At 40.9% G+C, this 27,025-nt stretch overlaps 1 protein-coding gene across 7 annotated transcripts in view; it reads left to right on the top strand.

Moving 5' to 3' along the window:
* HDAC4 (histone deacetylase 4) overlaps positions 1–27,025 on the top strand; it is a 481,696-nt gene that overhangs the window by 448,965 nt on the left and 5,706 nt on the right. For all 7 annotated transcript variants that reach the window (XM_019523379.1, XM_019523376.1, XM_019523374.1 and 4 more), the window contains 2 exons: positions 8,214–8,332; positions 10,037–10,170. In XM_019523379.1, the coding sequence (XP_019378924.1) occupies positions 8,214–8,332; positions 10,037–10,170 (253 nt within the window). The remainder of the gene's footprint in view (positions 1–8,213; positions 8,333–10,036; positions 10,171–27,025) is intronic.

The raw sequence follows: 27,025 nt of genomic DNA, 5'->3' as shown, positions 1-27,025 counted from the left end.
GGATCAAGCCTGAGAGATTGGAGACAGGTGGTGTTCTTGTCTTTGATAGATTTTTGATGTGCTCTCATTCTGGTGTGCAGTTGTTGCTTGGTGTCTCCTACGTATTTTCCATTAGGGCATTTGTATTTGAAGATATCTCCATACTGGAGATATTGTTGGCAGGTTTTGCAACAACTGTGTTAGTTTTAGTGGTCATGCCCAGGACCTAGGGTCTCCTCCTTTCCCATAGCACCTGGCCATACCTCCAAGTTAATCTTGGCATGGGAGCTCAGCAGGGATGTGTTCTTCCCTGCTGGCTGGTGATACAATGAGTGCTCCCTCCAGCCCTGAGAGTAGGGCACTTCATGGTTGTGAAACCTAAGGGTAAAAAAAAAAAAGTACTGAATTTATATACTATAGTCCAAAGTAGAGATTTGTTTATCTCAGGTTTTTAGAAAAGAACCTGGAGTCCCAGAGTGACATACATACTATTAAACATTCATTGAATTTCAAGGCTGTTCTGCAGAACAAAAAGGGTTGTAACCAAACTTTGCTTAATTGATGCTGATTAGTTTATTTTATTTTTGTGCCCAGAGAATTTAGCTGTTAAAGTATGTGCATTACAGACAGTCTTCTCTCTTTTTGCCAGTGCTACTAAATTTGACCAACTCGTCTTATACATTGCAGTTCCGACCATGTATACCCATACGCACCTTCAAGCCTGTAAGTTAAGGCAGGAACCTTTTTAATCTCATGCCAAGTTTGCTCATGATGATACATTATCAAGTGACCTTTTTAAATCTTAACCAGCTTCTTTGAAAAACATTTTTTTCTGAATTTTTTTTATTGATTTTTAATGTAAAATTATGCTTTGAAGTTTACAATTTATAGTCCCCTGAGAGTTAGAAAAGTGAAGGGAATGGGTCATATATCCCCTTTTTGTGAGCCCCATGAGACAATACATGCCTTTAAGGCAGCACCTTGTTATTCCGCCCCATCGAATGCCACGTTGCATTTGCAGGGGATCAAACCTAAGATGAAGAAAAGATAAGAAAATTGGCCCTAATGAAATCCAGAAGCAGCAGGCATTTTCACCATGAACTTGGAAACTCACAGTGGAGAACTGAACTTTAATTCAAACCAGTCCCAATGCCAAACTGTGAGGCTTTGAAGTCTGTAGAGGAATCAGTGGAAATCCTTTGAGCTCAACAAAGATACTGATATACTTTTGTTTTTTAACTCTTCATATGCTTGGCTGCAAACAGTTTAACAGAAAGCTACATTTCACCTAGAAGTATGGCACACTGGCTAGCAATAGATGATCAGGTTCAGTAAAAGCATTTAAATGAGAGTATAATTGGGAGATGCTGACATCCTAAATTAATCCTCTAAAAATTAAACAAATGAGTGCAAATTAAATTCCTGGTCATCCTGAGGTTCAAAAATTGTTTCAAGCAGTACTATTTATGTACTGCCAAAGGGAAAATAGTAACTTGTGGTTAGGTTTTTCTACCGATTTTTTTTTTATAAAAATTATAAATTACCCCGTTTTATCTAAAAGTTTGCATAAAGCTAGAAGTGACATGACATCTGAGTATTTAAGGAAATGCATGAATTTATTAAAAGTATTAGAGTCATTTCAAAAGTGGTAGCAGGAGTTAAAACAAGATAGAGCAGTTTTGTCTTGGGCTGCGCCATGACTGAGGATTAAAATCACAGACTGCATAGTTGAGATGATAAACTATTGATACATTCTGAAAAAGTTCACTTCAGCCATTAATGGATATTCCATCCAACAAAACAAATTTAGTATTTAATTGAGCACTTGGCACCGTTCCATGGTATTGTGACTGTATGGATATGCCTGTTTGAGACCGCATAACATTATAATTTAGCTAAACATTTACTGCACTAATGTTCCATGGCTGAACTCACCACCAAGGTATTTGGGCAATATAGATTTCATAGATTATGAGGAGTATATTTAAACTGCAATGCATAAAATGCATAGCATATTATTAAAAAAATTCCTAAAATCATCAAAATGTTATTGGAACGCACTTTTTGTTGGTACACGGTTCTGATTTATTTTCATCTTTACTTTTACCAGTGTCTGTTGTTTCCTAACTTTACATAAAATAAGGAATAGTGTTTCTGTTTTCATAAACTCTTGGGACATTTCCAAACATAAATCTAGGTAGGAAAATCAGAGCAAAAATGCATACTTTGTTGTTATAAGGGTAGGAGAATTATCATTGACACAATGAAATAAAATTATTTTAGTACATATTTTTATAGAAGCTCAATATAAGAATGTGTATACAGTGAAGCACTAGCAGTTGCATTGTCTCTTGTTTGCCTGGGTTATGTGACAGTACTCTCCTGATGTATTAGATACTGAAGTACTGAGACTAAAATCAATTGTATATTCCAGATATGCTCTATTTCAATGTCATGCACCTTTTTAATTAAAATATTTAAACCATAAGTGGAATCAGGACTGTAGAATGAAAGATTGCTGCTTGTTTTGAATTTCTTAAAGGCCCATTAACATAGCAAAAGCATTTTTAAAAGCTGTATCTGATAGGAGATATAGAGGTTTTTCTTTTTTTTTCCTCTACTGCTAGGAATTTCCCCATGGGAACCTTGTTTCTCTGTTCAAGACTTCATGTGCTTTGCCTGCTTATTTCTTACCTGAATTCCTAACCCTATTTGACATAATAAATTACTGTGGAGATTATTGTTGCTGCAAGCAGAGGGACATGACTTAAGGGGACAGATTAGCAGCAGGACAAGATGCTTTGTTATATGAAGCCAATAGTAGGACAAGTGTTTTGAAATAAAACAGGATGACTTTCACTGTTTTCTCGCAGGCATCAATAACCTTTTAGATTTTACAGGACGGTTTACCAGAAAGAAAATTTAAATACGATTTGCCTTTGCTGTGTCTGTTTTGATTGATGGGGTGGCCATGAATAGTTAATAAATTGTACATGTATTAAAATAAAGTAGAATGAAAGAATTCAAGAAATTGATTTTTTTTCAGAGTAAGTAATTATAGTCAGTAGTTCCAGTATTTACAAATTTCAACTAATGCATAACTTCAGCTTAGCTTCGTTTCATTTTTAAGGACAACAGCAAAGATTTAAAAAACAAGAAACAAAGAAAAAAGGCTCAAAAGTGTAATTACTGCTTGCATAACACTGTGCAATCAACAACACAAAAAAATAATCAGACCATAAAGACTCTGTTGCAGATCTCCTTGTTCTTTTGATAGAATCAGTGATATCACAACCACCATAAACAAAATGTATACTAAAAGAGCCTACTCCATATAAAATTACTGGTTTTACTGCCCATAACTTTTATCTGTAGCATTTTTCATAATATGCCTATCACTGCAGTAACAAATAATCATTTCAGATTTCTTCATTATTTTTCTTCTGGGCTATAATTTATCATGCTTAGTCTCAATAAAAAAGAATATTTCCTTCCTTGTACTTAATTTGCCCAAAACAAAGTAGAAGCAGTATGTCTGATGCATCTGAAATGTTGTTCACAAGTATTAGAAATGCATAACTCAAAAGTTAGCTTAAATGCTCATCAGTTCTATTCAAATCTTAAAATAATATTTGCATGTGAGATTTTAACCCTAAAGGCTACATTTTTGAGATGGTTTCTAAGGAGTAAAAAAAAAGGGCTGGGGGGGGGATTAGGAAGTACCTCATGTTTGAACATGTAGGACAGTTAGTACAGTCCAAATGAGTGTAGTTAGTTTGAATGGTCCCATGGCCCAAGTCCTGCCCATGCAGAATCCCTCTGAAGTTGATGTAGCTTTACACAGTTATGTCTGTACAGATCCTGTTGCAACATTGGGTGTTGGATATGAGAGACATGAGGCTTGAGCTAGCATTTAGACTAGAGGCACAAAACCAGGAAAGGATTCAGGTCTGGATTCCACTGCACTAAAATTCCATGTACTGATTCCACAGGTTTTTCACCCCAAAAATTGGCAAGTATCATTCAATTGATTATTTTCACATTAAAACCACCTTGCCTTTTCCCAGATTTCAGGTGCATCTGAATGGGAAATATATCCACCTTCAATTTCTGATCATAGTCAAAGCGTGGTGCCTTAGATGTTTGGATCCACATTTGAAACTCACCCCTTAAAATCAATGGATAATATAGACTATGTTTGGTCAGATGTAGTGATGGCACTTGCTATAACAGATGCATGAGCAGGCTGTAGCTCAAATCTCAGAGTTTGGGGAGGAGGGTCGTTTGTGGACCTTATATCTTGCTTCAGATATCAAGAAGAGCTTATTTCATTTTTAAAACAATTACATATGAATGCAGTGGTAGCCATTAAAAAACTTATATTTGCTGACCATTACAATAAAATATTCCCCTTTCAAAACATAGGAGCAACTGTGGAAATCTCAGATACTTCCATGGAATCACTTTTGGCCAATGATGACTTTTTAATGACAACCATTAGGCATCCTCTTGTGCAAATACATTTCAAACTCTTTAATTTTCAGCAAGCTCTTAACAATTTATAAGGTGTGTGTATGGGGGGGGGGGGTTCATACCACTAGAGAGTATCTTTTAACTTCTGTCATGTCTATGTACCATTGGTGAGTACCATTGCTGACATGAGTTAGGTTTTCATATTGGTTACCTGGCATTCACTGCTATTTCGTATTGGTCCAGTTCACAGACATTTAAATGGGAAACATGGGATGTTGATCATTCATGTCTCATAAAATACAAAGACTTACCATTCACTGGTCATATCAGTCATTTAAAATTGTAGCCGTGGACATGCCGCTGTATACAATTCAGTGTTGATTCTGGTTTTTGCTTGTATTGGAAGTGGGGTGATACCACAGAACAGTCAAAGATGCTAGAAATTCCAACAGTGTCATAACCTAGTTTTGGAAAAAAAACTATGATGATTTTAACAGTTTTCTTTGGGTTAGGAATTAAATAGCTCAGTATTACTTCAAAGCAGAAGGAAAACACTTTGCCACATGAATTTGCTTCGAAATTGCTGCTTAAGTTTTTGTGAATAAGGTGGTTTCTACTTAGAATGCCTGTGGGTTTCACTAAAAAGACTTTGTTCGCTTTAAAGGCATAAGAAAAAGGCCCTATTTTGTCGTTATTATATAATAATGTGTCTGGAGGAAAAGTTTATACGGCAATAAATTCATTTGGGGAAAAAAAATAATCTCATCTTTTTAGAATTGTGACAACAGTTAAAAGCCCTCTGCAGCCTGGTAAAGATCAGCATCACTCACTTGGTACTGTGACATATAACCACTACAGAAAATTGATTCTTATTTTTCTGACAGGGTAAAGGGAATGAAGTAGTTTCCTTTTGTATATCTTTATAACACTGTAGACTGGCCACCAGTAATAACGCAGGGGTGCATTAGATTACCATGGCAATCATATGCGATGAAATGAAACCAAAACACTTTAGTCAGACCGTGCAGTAATCAATTTTTACCTTTCACCATTCTGACAGTGCGATCATTTTTGAGTCAGCTTTATGACATATCTCCAGTTTTAGCTGATATATCTTGGGATCCCATTTGGCTTAACAGACATTTTTAAAGACCTGTGAAAATTGTACACTGCTTGACAGCTGTTCATGTTACTAACTTGGAGTATTTCCTGCCAATACACTAATACCTTTAGAAGTTCTTGGTGCTTTGAAAAGGCATTCAAGAAAATGAGTATAGACTACACGTGACCACTACTCGCAGGTAAATTGTGGGTTTTATCTTTCCTAAAAGATTTGTGCTGTTGTCCCCGATTCTTGTTAGATAGAGGATTTCTTTAAATTATATACTTGGACTTTGGGAAGAATCGGTTCTGACTGATAAAGAAATGAATGTAGTGTTCAGCTATACCAAAGGAAACAATATGCAAGGAACTTGATGGTATTTCTGAGTATGGTACTCAAAGGTTAGGTTTTATTTTCTTACAGTTGTAATAGATTTCTGAAAATCTTGCATGTATTCAGGTTTTAGACATGTTCTTTCTTTAAACATTGGAAGTGTTATATGCTAGATTTAGCATGTAAATAGCACAGCTATTTGAGCATGTTTGAGTGCTTAGTGTTTTCGTAAGACAGAAAGGTTAGCTGGGTTTTCTGGGAACATTAATATTGATTTAACTAGTGGTTTCCTTGAGCTTTAGCAATTGCATTGCTAGGAAATGCACTTGAACAACCTCAACACTAAATTACCTTTCTAGACATAGATAAAAAAAAATCCCATTAATTTATATATACTCTTTATGCACATTATTAGAACACATGGTTTGAGAGCATGGCCCAACACACTTCTTGACATAGACAAGTTCATATGTTTGGGCAGATACTCTTAGCAATAATAAACATACAATAGGGAAAAAATACATCTCAGATGTGATCTCTTTGGAAGATGGAACACAATTGCATTCTGTGTACAAACTATTTTACAAACTCAAATCTTGGAAACAAGTGTAAATTACTACAATACATAACAGCTAACATGGCTTTTATAAGTTGGAAATAATAGCTTTAGGAATAGGGAGTAGAGAATTGCCAGCTTCTCCAATTTAAATGACTTAAAGCTTCAGAAAAGTGGAACGTCATTACCCAGCTGCCACAAGTCATATATGTAATAACATAGGGGATACTTTAATAAGCATAGTAGTCATTGCACCACATCAGAAAAAGAGCAGAGAAAACACTACTATATGTAAGAGAATGTGAGTTTTAGTCCACCTTCATTTTTACACCATTCATTTCACTTATTAGTGACATTATAGCAGAGGACAAGTACTCAAAACAGTTTGCTAACTGGGTACCACAGATGTATGTCTGCCCATATATTCCAGGCTGAATACAGGGTAGGTGCACCGAAGTACTGAATCCCTTAATATGACCTTCATTCAAGCGTGTTTTCTGGAAGCTTTTGTGTTCTCAGGAAAGGTTGTGGGTCTGTAACATTTCAACTGAAGAAAATGTATTTATTTTAAAATGTTTACACAGATATATTTTCAGTCCTACAGTGCTTGCAGTGAGGGTATCAGATGAAATTGCAGTTGTTTGTTCTCTCTTGGCCACTCCATTGTACTTAGTTTTCATCGTGCCATCTGGAATTTGGTGTTTACACCTAAGAGTTTCTTTGGAATAGGAATTAAGGCTAGATTAAAATTTTTTGAGAAGGGAAAGATAAACCAATATGATAGTACCTTCTTACGTAGCAATAGAGAGATTAGCACTTGTTGATATTTCTGTGTGTCTCCTTTTTTGGCGTAGTAGCTTTATTTCCTGTTCCTCACTAATCATTTGCAAATTTAAAATGGATTGAATTGCTTTGTGCCTCTTTAAAGTTGATGAGAGAATTTTATTTTAATTTCAACAACATTAAAGCTAGCTTTGGTTTCTGTATGTATTTATAGACCTCCTGTTTTATGGTAACCATATATTATTGCCAGCTTTCAATCACTTCGTTTATTAGTGGGTTAGCTGAGTGGTGGGTTACATAAGGATAAGACCGACATTGTGGTTTCACGCTCTCCAAACAGCCACACAGAATGCCTCATCAGGGAGTGCTTGTATTCAGTGTGACATTGCCAGCCTTTAATTATGGTTAATGAAAACTGCAGGATGGAAAAAATAAGTGCCTTTGCAGATGCTGGAGCAGTTTATGGAGATATTTAGGAGCAGCATATTGCTGCAGCTAGAGAGACAAGTGCCACGCAATGAGGTCATTAAATGATGGGTTTTCCAGTTCATTCTAGTTTCTGCCAGTTGTCCTATCCTTTCTCCTCTTGTCTCCATTCATCTTTTCCACCTCCAACCCAGCTACACACAGTGAAGGCTGAGATAACAAGCGTGTCTATCAAACCTGAAAATCTATAGGTTATTGTATGCTGCGTTATTTTCCTATTTGGACTGTCACATTATTAATGATTTAACTAATTAACTCCTCTAAATAAGTTATGCAACAAGCTGGTATTAACTTTAAAATTGAGCTGTGTGACATAACGTTCCATTAACCTGTTCTGTTAGCTTGGTTTTAATAGTCTCATCTTGTGGCAACAGGGAAAGTAGATGGTGCTAAAAGCAAAAATACTGGATTTGATGGTAGCTTGCTCTAGATGATACTGTTTCTTTGTTCATTCAAGAGTCTGACATTATTGCATCTCCTACTGTTTAATTTTCTTTGCAGAACGGTGGTGATGCCAATTGCCAATGAATTTGCCCCAGATGTTGTGCTGGTATCATCTGGTTTTGATGCCGTGGAAGGTCATCCTACACCTCTTGGAGGATATAATCTATCAGCAAAATGTAAGTTGCAGCTTTACAACAGGGGGCAGATCCAGAGCTGACGTAAATGGCTCTTGCTCCGTTCACCTTAGTGGAGCTGTTACCACTTACACTAACTGCAGACCTGCCCACAGGTCTTTCTGTTTAATGTGTTCATTTGTACCATTTGTATTCCTGTCACTGTGTTCTGTGCATTTCAGTTGCTTCCTTGTGTTGGCCCCATGGGCATCTTGCTCTCATAAAACAACATTTGTATGCAATTCTTAATTGAGAGAATGGTATTTGCTAAACAACATTAAGTTACAAGTTTCTCAGGCAGAAGTGAAGAACAAGGAAATGTCAGATGTAAACACTGAGGATTTAGAGATCTGCTGGGATTCAGTTTTCTTCTCCAGAGCTAAGTAAAAATAAATCTAGTTGAATATTTTTCTCATCTTTTCAAAAGGTTATGAAGTCCAGAAAAAAACCTTTCCCCTTCAGATCCACAGTGATGTGTATTGCACAAATACAGGGCTGAATTCTTTCCTTGGTTGCCCTGTTGTCAATCTGGATTTACTTTGCTTAAGCCAAAGAAGAAAAGAATTTTTTAGCCAAAGTCTAAAAAATCAAAAAGAACTTTTACAGTTTTGATGCCTGTTAGGAAGGGATTATCTAGGGTGAACTTGGAGGTTTATAAAGAAGCTAAGCCTACAAGCTTTCTAAAAGAATGAACTGAAATGGAAGACTTTAAAAGGCAAGGGTTTGTTTTTTTTTAAGGACTACACAAATGCTTTACAAATGAGAATATTTTATTTACCTAGTTGTTGAATTTTTCTCTAATTTTGTTTTACCTTCATAAAATGTAAAATTGACCTCAGGGAGTTTATTATGTAGTTGGTTCAGGCAGTGAGATGTTCCCAGGCTGTTAAATTAACCAAGTGCTTTAGTTACAAACATGCCTGAGGGTGAGACTTACAGCAAAATAGAAAATAGGGAAGTCTGAAATAAAAGGGTTTTTATGCATTTGTTTTGAGTTGGGGAAGTTCCTTCTTTTTTCTTTTCTGGAGTCTATGTCAATAGTGGAATTAAATATACTGGGTGTCAAATGATCAAAGTCCAGGTGTTTCAAGGACTCTTATACCATGTTGTATATGTAAAGAAGCTGCTATTGAATGCTGAATGTCAAATGCCCGTAAAGCATTGTAATTGTAATTTTTCACAAACAGAAGCGCAAACTGCAATCTGTTGTTTCCCCCTTCTATCTCCTTCATGACATTCATTCTGATGCTTTTTTTTCTCCTTCATATTATAAATCAGAGCAGAAGCAGCTACCTTCCAACTTTGTTCCTGTTGTCAAGAAGTTTTTCTTTCCTTTCCAGTCCTTTCTACTGTGTTAAATTCAGAACATAGCAAAACAGATTCTGACTTCAGTTATCCTGGTATAAATCTGAAGTAATGTTAATGAACATTACAGAGCTCCTCCAGGTTTACACGCATGGAAGCAAGATAAGAATCTGTTCTGTAGCGCATACACTTACGCTGATCCGAAAGAATCGAGCTGAAATTCTGAAACAAACGTATTAAAATAGAACCTGGCTTATATTATGTGTTTAGTCCTTGCAGATCCCTTGTGGTTTATTTTAATATGATGTAATTCCTTTTTATAATTCTTTGATCCTTTGCCAAGAGTCTGATTCCACTGACAACCTTTGCCCTTTTCTTGCATTTCCTGTTGCCCTGTTACAGGCTTTGGGTACCTGACGAAGCAGCTGATGGGATTGGCCGGAGGTCGAATCGTTCTGGCCCTTGAAGGGGGTCATGACCTGACAGCCATTTGTGATGCATCTGAAGCATGTGTTTCTGCTTTGCTGGGAAACGAGGTATAAAGAATATTAAAAGCACTATGGATAGCTTTATGTTGACAAATTCAAGGTACTACAAATTCAACAGCTTTGTTCCAGAGCTCAGCATGATGAAATTGTATTTTGCCACTATCGATTAGCTGTTTTCTAAATTTCTTAAATTCTAATTTGTCTTTGTTCCTAGTCCTTCCTTTAATGGAAGAGCATCAGATTGAAAATAACGTATTTAAAAAAAAAAAAAACCCTCTCCCCTGTTGGCAGCTTTTCAGTTGATTAGAACTGAATTATAAAAGTGAAATTTGTCTTTACTGCTCATACCCTTATTGTATTTTCCTGGGCTTCGGCAGTGACAATAAATGAATTGGTTTATTTTATATTTATGGTCCTTATCTGAGACTTTCTCTCCTATGTGCTCTCCCTCCTCAGTAGCCATTCTGTTGTTTGTTTTGATAATACTTTTCACATTTTTCAGTACCACAGATTGGTGTTTTGAAAAAGCATAGCTGTTGTAGGATGTGTCAACGAAGGCTGGTGGATTGATAACTAGATAGGAGGCATGTGAGTTTGGAGCCCCCTCTTTAAGTGTCAGGAGCAAATCTAGTTTCTGGCACTCAGGAAATAGTTCTGTTTTTGGGGGTGGGTATGCAGACATATCGCTGCTTTCCTTTTCCCTTTTTCTTATGGATAGCAGTGATAAGTATAGGGAAAAAAGAAATTGAATTCTTCCTTTCTCACTCCAATAACCTTAGAGCAATCCTGTTTCAACCTGCTGCTACCTCAAGTCCAGTTAAGCTCACTAGTTATATGTATCTACCAAAATGAATAGTAATAAAATAGTTAATAGTGGTCACATTTGACTTATCAGGTATCCCAAGAGAGAAATAGTTAACTAGGGAAATAAACTGTGCTGGCATCCAGTTAAATTTAACAGTGTGATCCGAGTTGGGGTCCCTGACTTTTTTTTTATATTGTCAACTCATGAGATTCTCATGAGCAGAGGCGATTTCCTTCAGTCTGTCATAGTCAAAACCCTAGATTAGATTCAAGCACGCAATTAAGCAGCAAATCAAAAACTAACCCTTTGTGCAGCCACTTAATCACAGGCTGTGCTTAAGTCAGTGTTCTGCAGTTGTCTGTCATGTTTGTACCTGTGGCATACACTAAAGGTGTCCAGGGTCAGTTCTAACTTCTATTTTTGTTAGCTTATAGGCTTATGAATTTCAGCAACTTGTTTATTTTGGCTAGCTCCAACCCACATCTTCGGGTGTATTCCTCCTTTTTTGGACACCCACACTCCTCATGGTATACTAAATGTGTTTTCAGTTCATGGCCAGAATCCAAATGGCAGAATGCTGGCAGGCATGCATGGACACACAATGGACAGAACAGCATTGCATTGCTTTTCCATCTAGGAAAATTGGACTCAATGCTAAGAAGCACATGTCTGGTCAGACTGGAGCCTTAGGAAGTAGCCACTATTAACTCAGAAGATGTCATCATAGCAACAGCTCTGAGAAGCCTTTCGAAATAAATGTTGAAGATGAGTGAAGAATTCTTTAAAAATATAGTATTCATTGCCTAGACCACAGACTGCTTGAATTACCGTCATATAAAAATGGTTAGATATATCAAATTGGCGTGATGCTGTAAAATTGGGATATTATTACAAATTGAATGCCGTGCAAATTATTTTTGGCTGTCTCAGGGAATATGGGATTTCCATGTATGCTTTGCACTGTATGACAAGGCTCTGTTTGTCAACATGCATCGATTCTACCTATATAACCTCAATGCGGGATTTGGAAAATCAGCTCACCCGTGACCAATACAAGCATTCCTGGATGAGAGCCACCACCTTCAGTAGAATCTAAATCTTTAGTCTCTATGATAGCTCTAAGCTTTTATTCTCTACGATAGCCCAGAGAATCGTACATAGCTGCTCTGGATGCAAATTGAAGTGCAGCGTTCCGCCCACCCCCGGATTAAGTGATTTCTGAAACATCCAGGCAGAGAAAAATGTCCTGGACTCAAGTAAATGTTTTATGTTTCTTAGAGAAAAGGAGAAAACAATCAAGTCAGCCTCATGTTGGATAAGGTACAGAGACACTCTTCTTAGGGCCATTTCCCCCTGTTTCACAGAAGACAAAACTGTCTGTCAGGTGAAAGGAGGGTTCAGTCAGCATCCTTTACCTTTCCTGAAGAAGAATTTGTTCTCTTGTAACCTTTCCTCAATGAAGAGCCTTGTGATGCAAGAAGTAGACAACTGCAGCGTCAAAAATGCCAAGAGGTATAGAGTCATGTGGAGGAACTCTTGATCCGTACTTCAGCTCTAGCACTGTCCAAATTGAAAACCAAGGCGTCCAAAATAGGCTTGAACTACAAATAAGCTTTTCTTGGAGTGGAGCTGCAATTTAATGGCAAAGAACTTTCTTTTCTCTGTTTTGACAAGTCCAGAGTTTAAATATGCACAAAAGTATAGATAGCCTGTATCTGCTGACCACATTTTAGCCTCCTCTGAATCTGGAACTCTTTCTCTCTCGAGATACGTGGTAACTGGGGAAACCAACTGTGCTAGCCTTCAGTCAGATTTAGCAACGTTGTCTCATTTGCAGTCCCTGCCTCTCTCATACTATAAACTCATGAGATCCTCATCAATGGAGGTGATTTTCTTCAGTCTATCCAAAACTTTGATGAGGCCTGCTTTTTGAGTCTCTTACCTAGTGTGTGCGTCCACAGTAGCTTGTTGCTACTGTGCAGTAGTGTTGGCAGGCACTAACCGTGATGTACCACTACTGCACAGTAGTAACAAACTACTGCACAGTAGCTCATTGCTACTGCACAGTAGCATCTGAAAAACATATAGGGATGGTACTGCACAGTAACGCCAATTTAATGCTTGCTTATACAAGTACTAAATGATTGTAGTAATAATTGTGCAGTCTGTCCCTTGTGTAGACGCAGCCAGTGATTCTCAACCTTTTAATGCTCAAGGCACTCCTCAGAAAATGCCAGTTGTAAGTTTACCTTTGTTTTTTAACTACAGAAAAATAATAGAGCAGTTTTTCTGTTGCAGTGAACTGAGGAAAACCACAATACTTCAGAAGATTTTAACACTCTAAATTCCTATTTGAAATCGCTGAGTTTATTTTGTGAGTCATGTTTACACACCTAACAGTGCTAACGTTGACTGGCACCCAAGGGCACCTTTGAAAGGATCTCAAGGCACCCTGATTGAGAATCACTGCTCTAGCATTTTCAGGACAAATATTAAAGCTTGGAAGGGGAGAGGGTAAGAAAACAACCAACAGATTATAGGTGTTAGTCTTTTCCTTAGTGGTAACCTTGTTTAGAATCATCTCGTAGTGGTAACCCCCACCTTTTGTGGGGGGGTTTAAATACTCCAAATATTTTATTTTATCTATAAAACTTATGAGTGATCATTTCCACTTAGCAAAGCACATATTTGTTCATAAGTTTATAGATTGGTATAATTTAATATAGAACCTTTTTTCTCTTGATAATCAGAAAAATAGTGAGGAACTTAAAAGCTTTTAAGGATAGACCTGTTCTTGGTTTTGATAAGTAGGTTATAAGCCTGTACAGATAGCATGACAGTGGTCTTTTACTTGTGCACATCAAAAAGCAGGAAGCACTAATATTATCAAAGTCTTTTTATAAAATCTTTTTAACGCAAAGAAGTTGGAGGGCTCTGTCCTGCGGGCCCTTTGATGAAGTTTGATATACAGTGTGTTAGACAATTTTGCATGCACGCACACGGACAGCCAGCTGTGGACAGAAGCAGGCTGCAGGGGAAATTTGCTAACTTAAGAGATATGGCAAAATTATATGGTGAAACAGTAGGAAATGAGAAAAAAATGTAGGCCCCACAAGTGTCCATATTCACCAACTGGGATTAGAATTTTAATTTTAAAAAATTGTCCATGTGGTTCCAAAGTGTAGAGCTTGGGGTTGCTCCCAAGTGTCAGGGAAATGAAAATATAGCTTTCATTGTGAGCTTTTTACGTACCAGCGTATTTATGTAAAATGATTTATTAATGTCTGAACTTTGTTTTTAAAATACATTTCTTTAATTACAGTTTTTTATTTGTTTAAAACCAATCCAAATAATGTGACTCCAGTTGAAAGAATAAAGATTGCAGAAGGCAAGATATACTAAGGACCTGCCCTGTTTATGAAAACTGCACTTAACAAGCCACTACTCTCTTATAAGTGTCTTAAGGCGGCATCTAAATATAATTAGCAGAAAGCAAGGGAGGCAGCACAACACAGCCATCTAGCATCCCTCTGCTTTCAGAACTCACACACCAAACATCCTTAGCTACTCAAGGTCAGCTACCAGGCTGCCTAATTTTAAGGTCCAGGCCTTCTTGCCTTTCTCTGTGACTTAGACGCTAGCAAGCTGCTGCATCTGGAAAACATCAAATATTGCACTGGGTGTTGTGTGGTTTCTGCAATACCAGCCACTCCCCCATTCCCCACAGTCCCAAGGAAACTAAACCACCATCACCCCCCTTGAATTTAACCTTCACCCAGAAGGCTGATCTAGCTAGAATATGCTGCCACATACCATCCTATCAGGCTGTAGTTGAGCTGCAGGATGTTCAGCACACTTAATTGTTTTGTAAGTGAGTTTCCATTTGAGGCTAGGACTGTGATCAGTGACGGCCTCATGCCTCAGCATCGTTTCTCAAAATGCTTCCTTCCTAGGCAGTCTCCCAGTGTGCTGGTCCCTCTCTAGGACAAATGTGTGACTGTGTTTGAATAGAGTCTCGTGCTGCTTTCACAGAAACAATAATTGGAGACTTTTTTGCAATTAAATGGTGGATGTGCCATCACTGGAACTTGCTGTGTGTACAATGGCAACCTCTCCTTTTAAAACTGGTTTCTAACCTAAAAAAGCCAACTTGGGATTGGTGCTCACTTATACTCAGTGAGTAAAGCCATAATTTAACATCCGAACTGTGTCTGTGACCTCGTAAAGCTCTCTTTCCAAAGCTAAGAGAAAATATAAGCATAGAGTCCAAGGCAGGATACAGAAAAATGGTGCTATGATAGCTGATAAGCATATAGAGGTGGGAGGGGGGCCAAGCTAGCTAATTGGACCCAGCTGGTAGAAAAGTGGCCATGTCCTCCAAGATGCAATCTTGAAAATGTTTCCAATGTTATGATCAGGGACCCTGGCTGCAGTAGGAGATGTATTGATACCTGTCTGGAAGTAAAGCAAACTCAGTGATCCTGCTCACAATTAGTCTACTGTGTTTACTATAATCTGAGGAAGAATGAGTATTGATAATGCAGAAGAGAGTGGAAGGGGAGGCATCACAGAGACAGAAGTATGGTCTGTAGGTGCTATGGGAAACACCCTGAAATGGCCACTGTATGGAAAGTCCCTAAACACTTGCCATAGGAGAACCAGCATCCAGTTGGTTCATTTTGAAATAAGTGTTATAGGCCAGAGCCCTTGGGCGTAAAGGAGAAGTCATCCCTGAGGAGAGTGCCAGGCTGAGGCCTAGCCCAAGCTTCGCTGCTCAAGAGAAGGGAGCCTCTGTCCCTAAGCTAGTTGGCTAGGACAGAAGTGATATAATACTTTGCACTAAGATAGTGACAGTCATCCTCTCAGGGGCTTGGCACCTAACCCTGTTACCTTCACACCATAAATGCCCAGTGTGCATCTGAGCAGATGGCTCTTAGTAGCCAGCCAGGTATGACACAGGGAGTGAGTTAATGAGGTCAGATTTCTTAAGCTTAGCTATAGATTGCTCCACACAGTGAGGAGCACTGGGCCAGATATCCAGGAGCTCCTAGTGTATCCTACAATGAAACAATAAAATGGTCAGAGCTGGCCTGATACTACCAAAAGTGCTCATGGTAACAGACCTCTCAAGTACTGCCAGTACATATTTGTCTTTCATTTCTGTGGGCTCTGGCCACAATGTCAACCAGCTGCCCAAACCTCTTGTTGAAACCAAGAATCAGCAATGCTGTTAGTAGTTGGATTATGCCAGGCTCCAGACATGCAGTACAAATATTACACATTAAAGCAGGGGTGTCAGACTTAGGCTGGATGAGTAGCACGTCTCCAGTCAGTTAGCCAGATGAGACCCACATTCATAGAATCATAGAAAATTAGGGTTGGAAGGGACCTCAGGAGGTTTTCTAGTCCAACCCCCTGCTCAAAGCAGCACAGTCCCCAACTAGATCATCCCACCCAAGGCTTTGTCTAGCTGGGTCTTGAAAACCTCCAAGGATGGAGATTCTATTACCTCTCTGGGTAACCTATTCCAGGGTTTTACTACCCTCTTTGTAAGAGTTTTTCTTAATATCTAACCTAAAATTCCCTTCCTGCAACTTGAAACCATTGCTCTTTGTTCTGTCATCTGCCACCACTGAGACCAGTCTAGCCCCATCCTCTTTGGAACCACCCTTCAGATAGTTGAAGGCTGCTATTAAATCCCCCCTCAGTCCTCTCTTCTCCAAACTAAATATGCCCAGTTCCCTCAGCCTCTCCTCAGATGTCATGTACCCCAGTCCCCTACTCATTTTTGTTGCCCTCCACTGTACTGTCTCCAATTTGCATACATCCTTTCTGTAAGGGGGGCCCAAAACTGGACACAAGTCTCCAGATGTGACCTCACCAGTGCCAAATAAAGGGGAATAATCACTTCTTTCAATCTGCTGGCAGCTCTCCTACTAATGTAGCGCAGTATGCCATTAGCCTTCTTCGCATCAAGGGCACACTGTTGCCTCATATTCAGCTTATTGTCCACTGTAACCCCCACATCCTTTTCTGCAGACCAGTTGCTCAGCCAGTCAGCCTGTACTGATGCATGGGATTGCTCTGTCCTAAGTGCAGGACTTTTCACTTGTCCTTATTGAACCTCATGAGATTTCTTTTGGTCCAGTCCTCCAATTTGTTGAGGACTGTCTGAATCCTAGCTCTACCCTCCAGTGTATCGACTACTGCCACCACCTTGGTGTCATCTGTAAACCTGCCTGCATCCCATCTTCCAGATTGTTGATAAAGTTAATGAACAAAATTAGGCCCAAACACAGACCCTTGGAGCACTGCCAACTAGACATTGAGCCTTTGATTACTATCCTTTTAGCCCAACAGTCAAGACAGTTTTCTATCCACCTCATAGTCCATTCATTCAACCTGCACTTCCGTAGCTTGCTTGCAAGAATGTTGTGGGAGACCATATCAAAAGCCTTGCTAAAGTCAAGATGTATCACATCTGCTACTCTTCCCACATCCACAGAGCAGTTTATCTTATCATAGAATCTGGCAATCAGGTTGGTCAGGCATTACTTGCCCTTGGTGAATCCGTGCTGTTTCTCATAGTTTCATAGTTGGTAGGGTCAGAAGGGACCTGAGCAGATCATCAAGTCCGACCTCCTGCTGTGGCAGGAAAGAGTACTGGGGGCAAACAACCCCAGTTAGGTGATTATCCAGCCTCCTTTTGGAGACCCCCAGGGTAGAAGCAAGCACCACTTCCCTTGGAAGTTGGTTCCAGATCCTAGCTGCCCTGACTGTGATGTAGTGCATCCTGATATCTAGCCTGAATCTGCTGTCTGTCAACTTATGGCTGTTATTCCTTGTTACTCCTGGTAACAAGGAATCACTTTCTTCTCCAAGTGCTTAGAAATGGATTCCTTGGGGGCCTGTTGTATGGTTTTTCCAGGGACCTCCACAGCCTCTGCCTATATGGACTGGGGGGCAGCATGAACAGTATAGATCCCGCACTGGCTGGGGCAGGCCCCACATGCAGCTTGGGTCTGTTTTGGCACATGCCACATTTGAGAAGAAGGGCAGCACAGGGAGCCAAATGATGGGGCTTCATGAGCCAAATCTCTGACACTCCTGCTTTTTAAAGAATGGAGAGGAAAAGGAGGAAAGGAACTAACCAACCTTGTGACCCAGGATAGAGATCTGCACAATGGATAAGAAATGGACTGAAGCCCAACTTTGTCCTGTGGGACGTCTCCTAACAAGGCCACAGCTGTTCATATTGTGGGAGAAGAAAGCAATGTGGACAAAGTAATTTCCTGCATTGTTTTTTCTTGCAGTCACTTCTTGGTGCACAATGCTTTGCCTCAAAGGCATCAAAATAAAGTCTATTACTAGGAGATGTGCAGCTCAGCATGTCATAGCAAGGTACCTTGCACCCACTCTCCCTAATCATTGCTAGAGGTGAATGTAATGGTGATGGTATTGTGCAGCAGCTAGCAAGGAACCATGGGTGTTATAGGAATGTTATTTTCTATTCAAGTGGCAGGAAACATTCAGTTGAGCTTAATTCCCTTGTGTTCGTCCTAGATGCATCAATATGATCCTTTATACAGTAACACAACAATAATCCTCTTGCCCATGTGCACCAGAGGGGAATTGATGCAGGCAACCCTTCCCCCCTCCCAAGCCATGTTCTAGCCTGGTTGGATGGTAGAGAAAAACGGGGGTAAGAAGAAAACAACCCAGCTGTAGCACAGCTGGGCAGGAAAGGAGGAAGACAGAGACTAGCTTTGAGAAAAGTTGCTCAGTTAGAGCATGTTCAAAAAGGGATGGAAACATTGTGAAGGCTAGGGGTGGGCTGTGTGAGGAAATTAATCAGACAAGAACAGAACTTGCCATGGTGCTGCTGGAGCAGCAGGAAGGAGCCTGTCACCCACTCTTAAGTGGTGCTCCATTAATAGTGGCCCAGACTAAAGACAGCCCCCTAAAATCAGAAGGCTGTCAGTTATCAGTGTGACATTACCTGCCATCACACAGGCATGTGCACAGAATTGATGGCCATATCTTTGAAATAGTAGGCTTTAAATCTGCCAAGCAACGAGACTGGCAACAAGTAGTTGCCTTAACCCTCTTCATAATGCAGAAAGATGCTTTCCAACTGCTGTGCTTCATGGGGGATAATTCCACAGCTTGCAGCCATTACATTATGAAGAATACCACGGTGTGGAGATGAGTAGTCTGTCAAATAACCTACAGTGCAGAGCCAAGCACCACCTTTTCAATGCTAAGTGTGCTGTACACCAAGATAAGTTGAAGGGCACTAATAAACAGCTCAGATCAGTTTTGTCCAGATTAGATGTAATGGAATGGTTTCTGCCTGAGCCAAAAACCTTTCATAGCATAAGGTGGGACCAAATACAGGTTGTTTCAGTTTGTAACATTTTAAAATGCAGATTTTTAAAATTATGTTTTCTAATTATTATTATTATTATTGGGTTGAAGTGAATTCCAGTACTCCTGCAACTACCATTCAGCCAGTTTGTCAGAAAAACAGCTTCCAAAAGAGCAGCCAGTTAATGACAAGCTAGCTCTTTGCTTGAACTGTTGAGTATGGCTCTGGGTTGTGGATAAATTTTACTGATATGATTTAACTGTGCAGCTGCTATATTGCTAGACAGTAATCATCATACTGACTATGGTAAAAGGCTGTCAAATGCGACTACCAATTGTGACTTCCATGTTTCAGTGCCTGACCCAAGACATATTAAAGGGATCTGATTTTTAGTAGCTGAGTTCTCAGCCCTTTCTGAAAATCAGACCACTACAATGTTTCCTACTATGGCCTTACAACACAGCAGTCAGGTTTGGAAAGCTTGGCATGTGAGTTTAATTAGTTGTTGGGGGCAATTTGATCTCATATAAATTAAATCCAAATGATATATTATGGCACTGGCTGTGTGAGCTGCCCATATCTGTTCTGTCAGTGCAACCTAGTCATAACAAGCAGCCATCCCTGCTGTGCCAGTTCTCATTTGAGTAGAGCAGTGAATTGTTCTGCACTGAACTGAAGTCTTATGCTAAAACAATATAAATGTTAAATACTAATATAAGGAAAAGGTCTGGGGTTAAAAAGAGAAGGAAACTCTTTTCCCTCTATAACATACTTGAAGCCTGGAAAGGGATGTAAGTCCCTTTCCAGAAGTAAAATACTGGTCTGTTAGCATGCTGTAGAACTGACTCCTGTTCCTTCCCCCAGTGCTCCTTTGCAGAATCGTGGCTGACCACATTAAAATGTTTGTAATATTTCCTTCAAGGGGGCAGAAAAGGGCCCAGTATTGCACTCAGAATTGCCAGATACCCAAAGGATATCCTGGAGGTAACAGGCAGCTCGCCCACAGCCCCACTGCACATATCCCCCTCTCCTTGTATGCTCAGCAGGCCACGTGGGTCCCTAAGGAAAGCTCTCAAAATAATCACAAGGGCCACATCTAGATGAGCACGGATGTGTGGTATGTGGTACTGCAAACCCATCTGGCACCACACATGCAGACATTCCCCACGCTACAGCCTTGCAGCCCAAGGGGATTTTTTGACGCTGGGAGATCCTGGGGTTAAAAAAAAAAAAACCCATGCCAAAAAAAGTGGGCTGACACATGTGGCAGCAATGCACACCACCCAAAGCCAGAGCCTAGCCTGGTGGAGCCATGCTTCAGCTGCTGGCCAGGCTCCCAGCTGCAGGAGCACCACAGCTGCAGTTCCTCCAGTCTCCCAGGACCCCAGGTAAGGCTGCTGCCTCCCCTACCCCACCAGGAGTGCCACACGCCAGAGGGTGCATGGTATGAGCATTCCCCAGAGATAAGTAGCATTGGTACAAGGTGTGCTGTTGCTACTTGATCCCAGGGAAACAAATGTCTGCGCTCATGTGGACATGGCCAGCGTGTTTTATTTGAGCATAGGTTTTCAGTCCAGCAGGCAGCAATGCGAGAACCATGGATTTAATGATAATAGCCTAAATGACTTTACTAAAGAAGAAAGGATGTTCTAGCTTTTTGGAAGATATTTTTTCTCATCCTGAATAGACTAACACAGTATGAAGTATAAACCAAAAACCCCAGAAGATTGCCTCTGTGCATACAAAATAAAAGGTCCTGATGCTGCTGTTGCTGGCAGTGGCCGGGGCTGTTTGAACAAGATGACATTTGTGTTAGTGGCTATATCTTTCACTTCCTGCCCAGACCCTTTTGCTAAACAAATAGTTTGACAGAAGTCCATTTGTTCTCGATTTGGGCATGCTGGAAGAAGAGGTGGTTTTCTTACATTCTGTTGCTAAAATAGGCTCAGTCTAGTTCCTTGTGACTCCCAAATCCCAAACTAATAATGTGAAAATCAGGAAAGCGGATATCACTTTGAAGAGTTTAATTTTCTTTTTTCTTTTTTTTTATTGGATGCAGGCCACAGGATTAGAATTGGATACGGGCAGAGTTTTAAATTGTGCTGTTGTGGCACAGCTAGATTTTAGGACCCTTTGCTGTAAATAGAAGTATACTGCAGTAAGATCTAGGGTTTTTTGGCCCAGTAGAGTTAATTAAATGGAAACTTCTAAGACTTACTAAAAGCCTGTTGCTTTTCTTGCCCTACATGTGCTCCCCCTCTCTATACATTTAATCTTGTATGATGCTAGAGCGAAATAATATTGCTTTTCCAGTGTTGCCATAGTCAGGGTGTGCTTCTCATTTTGAAAAGTTTGGAATTCCTTTACAGTGAACAGTTTGGACCTTCTTTTTATCTGACACGAGGAAAATGTATGCCAGGAAACCAGAAGGAAATGTAATCAAGGAAGAGTTTAGAGGGTTTCTCTGTTCAATCCTATTTTCCCCCACCCCTGAGCACCACAGTGTTTCTGTATAATCAGTGTGAAATAACATGGGGGAGTACTCTTTGTTTCTAGGGCATTCTCAAGACCCTGTCACTTTGTAAGAGCAAGCGGCAGCACGTACTCTGTTAAATGGAGGTGTGGTATTCACTAAAGCACCAAAGTAAAACTTTGACTCCCTTGTAGTATTTGCAATGTCCCTACCCTGCCAATAAGATGGCTATGCTCCCCTGCAGAACAGAACAAAGTGAACTCTTTGCTTGCACTTGTTGGAGCTATATCATGTTTGGTTCAAACCATCGCTGTTCTCAGTTAGGCTTTTGCCTGCATTGCTGTGTCAGTTAGAAGTGCAATTATTTTTTTTCAAACACCACAGCTAAGCCAGTAAAAGCACTAGGTGATATGTAATTATATACTAGAAACATTGTGTTTAGACTGTTAAACTGATACTGCTGTGCTGGCAGAAGCCCCTAGAGCAGAGAGTATTACACCAAGGCTGGGTGGAGTAAGCTATTGCAGTAAAAGCACACATTTTCCAGTATAAGCACTAGGAGCCCTTTTCCAGGACTGCTGTACAGTACTCCTGTACTAGCAAAGCACTCCTAGTATGCCCATTGCCACAGATGCAGCTTGTGCTAACTGGAGACGACCATAAGCTGTATTTTCACACTACTTAACTCCATCTATGCTTGTGGGGGCGGGGGGTTGCTGGTGCGCTAATACAGGTATAATTCTTCTAGGTAAACCCTCCAAGTGTAGACAATGCTTTAGAAGAACATTTTGAGTTGTTCTCATTGCTAAATATTCCCGTTTTTGTTTAGAGGACAGTGTTTCCTTGTCTAAGACCATCAGTAATGAGCAAGTCTGTTATTGATCAGGTTGTGAGAGGTAGGTTTGGAAGAGAACAAAATGTAAGGTATTGCCAAAAAGACAAGTTACATCTGCATTTAAAATGCATCTGGGCATAAAATAGCATTCTCATGTGCACATCATGTAAATTAAAATAGAAACACTTTTTAAAAGGCATGTACTGTATGTACTGGAATATAAGATGATCCCTTCCCCCAGTTATTAGGTTCTTTATATGAAAAATTTATAAATTTGGTAAATTTTCCAGGTATACAATCTAATTATTGGAGGTTTGCCTTAATTTTGCCCCCTTCCCACTGCTACAGCAGGGAAAATAAATCTGGAGGTCAGGTAGCACCCTTGCCCTCTGCCTCCTAAATTCTTCCCTCTGTAGCCCCTCCTCCCCTTACTGTGAGACCCTGCTGTCCTTGAGCACGTGGAAGTGAGGAGCAAATTTGTCAATTCTGACCTTGAAATAAACATACTTGGAATAATTTGCATATAAGTAAGTTATTGCAGGTACCCATGGACTTAGTTCATACAGAATTTATTAATTTTACCTTTTTTTTTTTTAAACTGCTGCAAGTTTTAGCACAGGTATTCCATAAACATGCTTTTAAGTAACATTTGTATATGCATGATATTACAGTAAAAGCTTTATCTGGCATGAGTGGGGTAAGGGGGATGCCAGTTATCTAAACATAATGGTTATCTGAGAGTTATATGGAAGACAGTGCCACACTTGTAGTGCAAATACTTGATGCGCCATGTGCATGCCATATAGACTCGGCAAAGATTCTGGTTGCCCAGATCCTTAGATCAGGGTGGGCAGTAACATCTTGGGAGCTGGTGTAGGAACCAGCAAGGAGAATGACATCCAGAGGTTTGGGTAGGAACTAAGGGGGTGGAGGATGTTCCTGGGGACCCAGTGTGGGGTCCAGAGCCCTGAGAAGGGGGCTGAGAGTCTGTGGGCCTGTTGAGGCACAAAGAGAGCCCTGAGAGAAGGTCTGAATGCCTGGGCCTTGTTGAGAGGCCAGACAAGCCTAAAGGGGGGCGGGGGAGTGCACAGGGGCCTAGTGAGATATCAGGCAAGCCCTGGGAAGGGCTGCAAGTTGGTGGGCCTGTTGAGAGGCCGGGAGGGCTCCCAGTGGTTAGCAGCCCAGGAGGGACATTGGCCACCTAGGGCAAGCCCAGAGAGTAAGCAAGATCTGATAGGCCTGAAGACCAGTCCTGTGTAAGACCTGAAACTGCACCCTACTGGGGCTGGTTAGCATAGTGGGGCTACCTGTGGCAGGGTAGTTTCCATGAAATGCCATACATGGGCCACTCCAGGGAAAGGCAAAGATGGGGCACCAGAAAGCCTCAGCTCCCACTGCCTTGTGAGTGACCCTGTGGAGGGTGAAGGCTAGGGGAGCACACCCCTACAGAAAAGCACACAGCAGGGAAAACCATGTGGGCCACGAGGGTCCAGAGGCCCAGTGAGGGACCAGGGAAGACCAGGATCATGTGAGTTCAGCAGCCCAGTTAGGGGCTGGGGAATAGAGGGTAGGACCAAAGAGATCCAAGACCTGGAGTTGTGAGGCCCAGTGAAGGACCTGAGGCCTATAGTGAGGCCCAGCAAGCAGGGTGAGACCAGAGGGGTCCAGCAGCTTAGCATTGGGCTGGGAATGGAGTGCAGGGCCAGACAAGTCTGAGGGACAAGGGACCAGAGAAGAGCTGACAACCCGGAGAGGGGTTGGGAGAGACCGAGGGGCCTAGTAGCCCAAAAAATGGTTGGGTGAGACCAAGGGGTCTGGGGTGCCAGAGGAGAGACTCCAAGGGGTTTGGCTACCAGAGTGGGGCTGAGAGGCCACAGGGTTGGAAGGCCCAGTGAGGGGCTGTGTTACCAATTGGTTGAACATCTGTAAGGATGCCATCTGTGAGGCATGGGACATGGTGATGGGGAAGTATGGATCCATGCAATTGGCCCACAAGTCCATGACTACAATCCAGGTGGTCATTATAGGAAGACCAGGCCAGCCTCCCTATTTATTATTATATTTCCATCAAGGTGTGGCAGGCGAGACAGGAAGGCCCCTTAGGAAGGCATGGTTGTGGAGCCACGGCCCCCCTTGGGACCCCAACCTTGTGACATCCTCCAAAAATGTATATGCAGATGAGGCACAGAGCAACCTAATCAAGCCCCGCCTCATGGAAGGTCGGGTCAAATTAATCCTGTGCAACAGGCTGAGAAAGGGGGCAACAAAGGGCTTCTAGGTAAACTGTTTAGGGCCCTGTTTGGTAATGAGGGGCAGACATTTAATACTGGTGAAGAAGCAGGAATCATTAGATATGGGAAAGAAAGGCACAGCTCAGCTGTGGAAGTGAAGAGGAAGTTGAAATGTATTCAGTGTCGTGGCTCACCATGACTTTTTTAAAAGAGTCAGTGTTGAGGGGAACTGAGTGCAATGGGTAGTACCATATATTTTATTCAGATGGGCTGCACTAACCTATCCTTGTAGTACATTCCCATTGGCATCACAGCCTTTTTGGCTGAGATCAAATGTAGCACCAAGGGGAAGGTGTTAGGGCTGGCTCTAGCCCTCCTTTTGCCAGCCTGGTATTTCAGTACACACTCTCGCGCTCTCTTCCCATCAGTATGTTTGCCCAGTATGGATCAGGTGTTTCTCCTTGGTGGAGGAGATATGGTGATCTTCTTGGCCTTGAATGATTCAGTGTATTTAGAAAGTGAAGACCTGTCCGTTGCATTTAGAGAGTGAAGACCTGTCCACTTCTCCCCTGCATTGCAGGCTGACCGCTGCAAGAGTCTACAAATGCGTCCAATGGGAGGATCTTGGCTATACAATTTATGGCCACGGGAGATTGCTCTTGGGCTTTCCCTCTAGTTTGCTCCTTCAGCCTTTTGGGGGCATCTGAACTCCAAGGCCTTCAGGCTTGGGGCATGCACATAGGATGCCTGCCATGGATTTGGGAGTATCTGAAGCCCCAGGCTGAAGAGTGTGGGAAGTAGAATACTTACGGGTGGTAGCGCCACACAGACTCAAACAATTGAGCTCTGCTCAGTCAAAATTTGGAACTTAATTTGGAACTAATTTGGCATTGGAAATTTTTTAAAAATGTGTTTTATAGTCATACTCAGTATTGGCTGCATTTAATCAACTTCAGGCACATGCTGCTTTTGGCAGCAGTTTAGTTATAGTGTATTTAATGAGGTCTCCTTGTATGCAAATACATGAGGGGCTTTTTTCCCCATGCTGACTGGGGGAGAGGGGGATGCATCTTGTATTTGAATAAATACAGTATCGTATTTCCATTTGCAGTTTCAGTGCTCAAAACCTGTTCTCATAGTATCTCTTTTTAGGGGAAAGAAATCAACATCACAGAAAATAAAGTTTAAAACCTAATTATTATCTGTTCCTAGTAAATTAAGTATAACTTTCACAGAGTAGCAATTGAATGCCCATCTCCCCTGCATAGATTGACCCAGCAGCTGGTAAGAATTTTATTATATAGGCGCCACCTGTGGCTTTGTATTTAAGGTTGTGTATTTAAGGTAGGATTAAGATAAGATTTAGGTTGTGATGGATGAAAAGTGTTATTTGTCCTAATCAAAATTATACCATCTACTCTTAGAGTAGAGGTTTAATATTCTGCAAAAGTGAAAGCAAATAAACCCACTGGATTAGAAATTCAGAGTTGCAAAGTTACTGTCTTTGAAAAGCAAAAATGTATGTGTGGTATCACAGAGTTTGTGTATGGCTTTGTTTTTAGTACTTGAAATTTCACATGGAAGTAAGTCCAAGAAGTACTTTGTATCCAGGCCTTTTAAAAGCAGCAACCGTTATTAGCATTTTCAGTTCCTATTGAATATCTCTGAACTACAGTGGCCTACAGATAAAGAAGTATTTATCAGCAAGTGAAAAGGGGAGGGGGGAATTGAATAGGTTACCTATCAAGTTCCAACAAAGGAGAGTAACTACGCTTAAGACCGGGGTGGGCAAAATGCGGCTCGGGAGCTGGATGCGTCCTGCTAGGCCATTCTATCCAGCCTGCGGGGCCTCTGAAAAATTTAGAAAATTAATATTTATCTGCGCTGGGCTGCCTGTCATGCGGCCCTTGATGGCTTGCCAAAACTCAGTAAGCAGCTGTCTGCCCAAAATAATTCCTGCCCCTGGCTTAAGAGCTTCAAAGGCCAGGTACCCGCTCCGGTGGCACACCCTAGAGTCTTTGAAAATTGGGCTGCTGTTCTACACAGTTACTTAGGCAGAGCCCTTGTGCTGTGACTCGTAGGAGGTATTCAAGTTCAGGTATTCATTTTCCATGTCCAACAGATGCCTGGACTAAGCTAGTGTCTTAAACCAATTCTGAAGCAAGAGGGAAGCATCCTGGGAAGGGGGGGG

This window comes from Gavialis gangeticus, unplaced genomic scaffold (genome assembly GCF_001723915.1).
Source record: "Gavialis gangeticus isolate Ggan-Ray unplaced genomic scaffold, GavGan_comp1, whole genome shotgun sequence".
Lineage (NCBI taxonomy): Eukaryota > Metazoa > Chordata > Crocodylia > Gavialidae > Gavialis > Gavialis gangeticus.
Note: the sequence above shows the minus strand (reverse complement) of the source record. Positions and strands in the feature narration are given on the sequence as shown.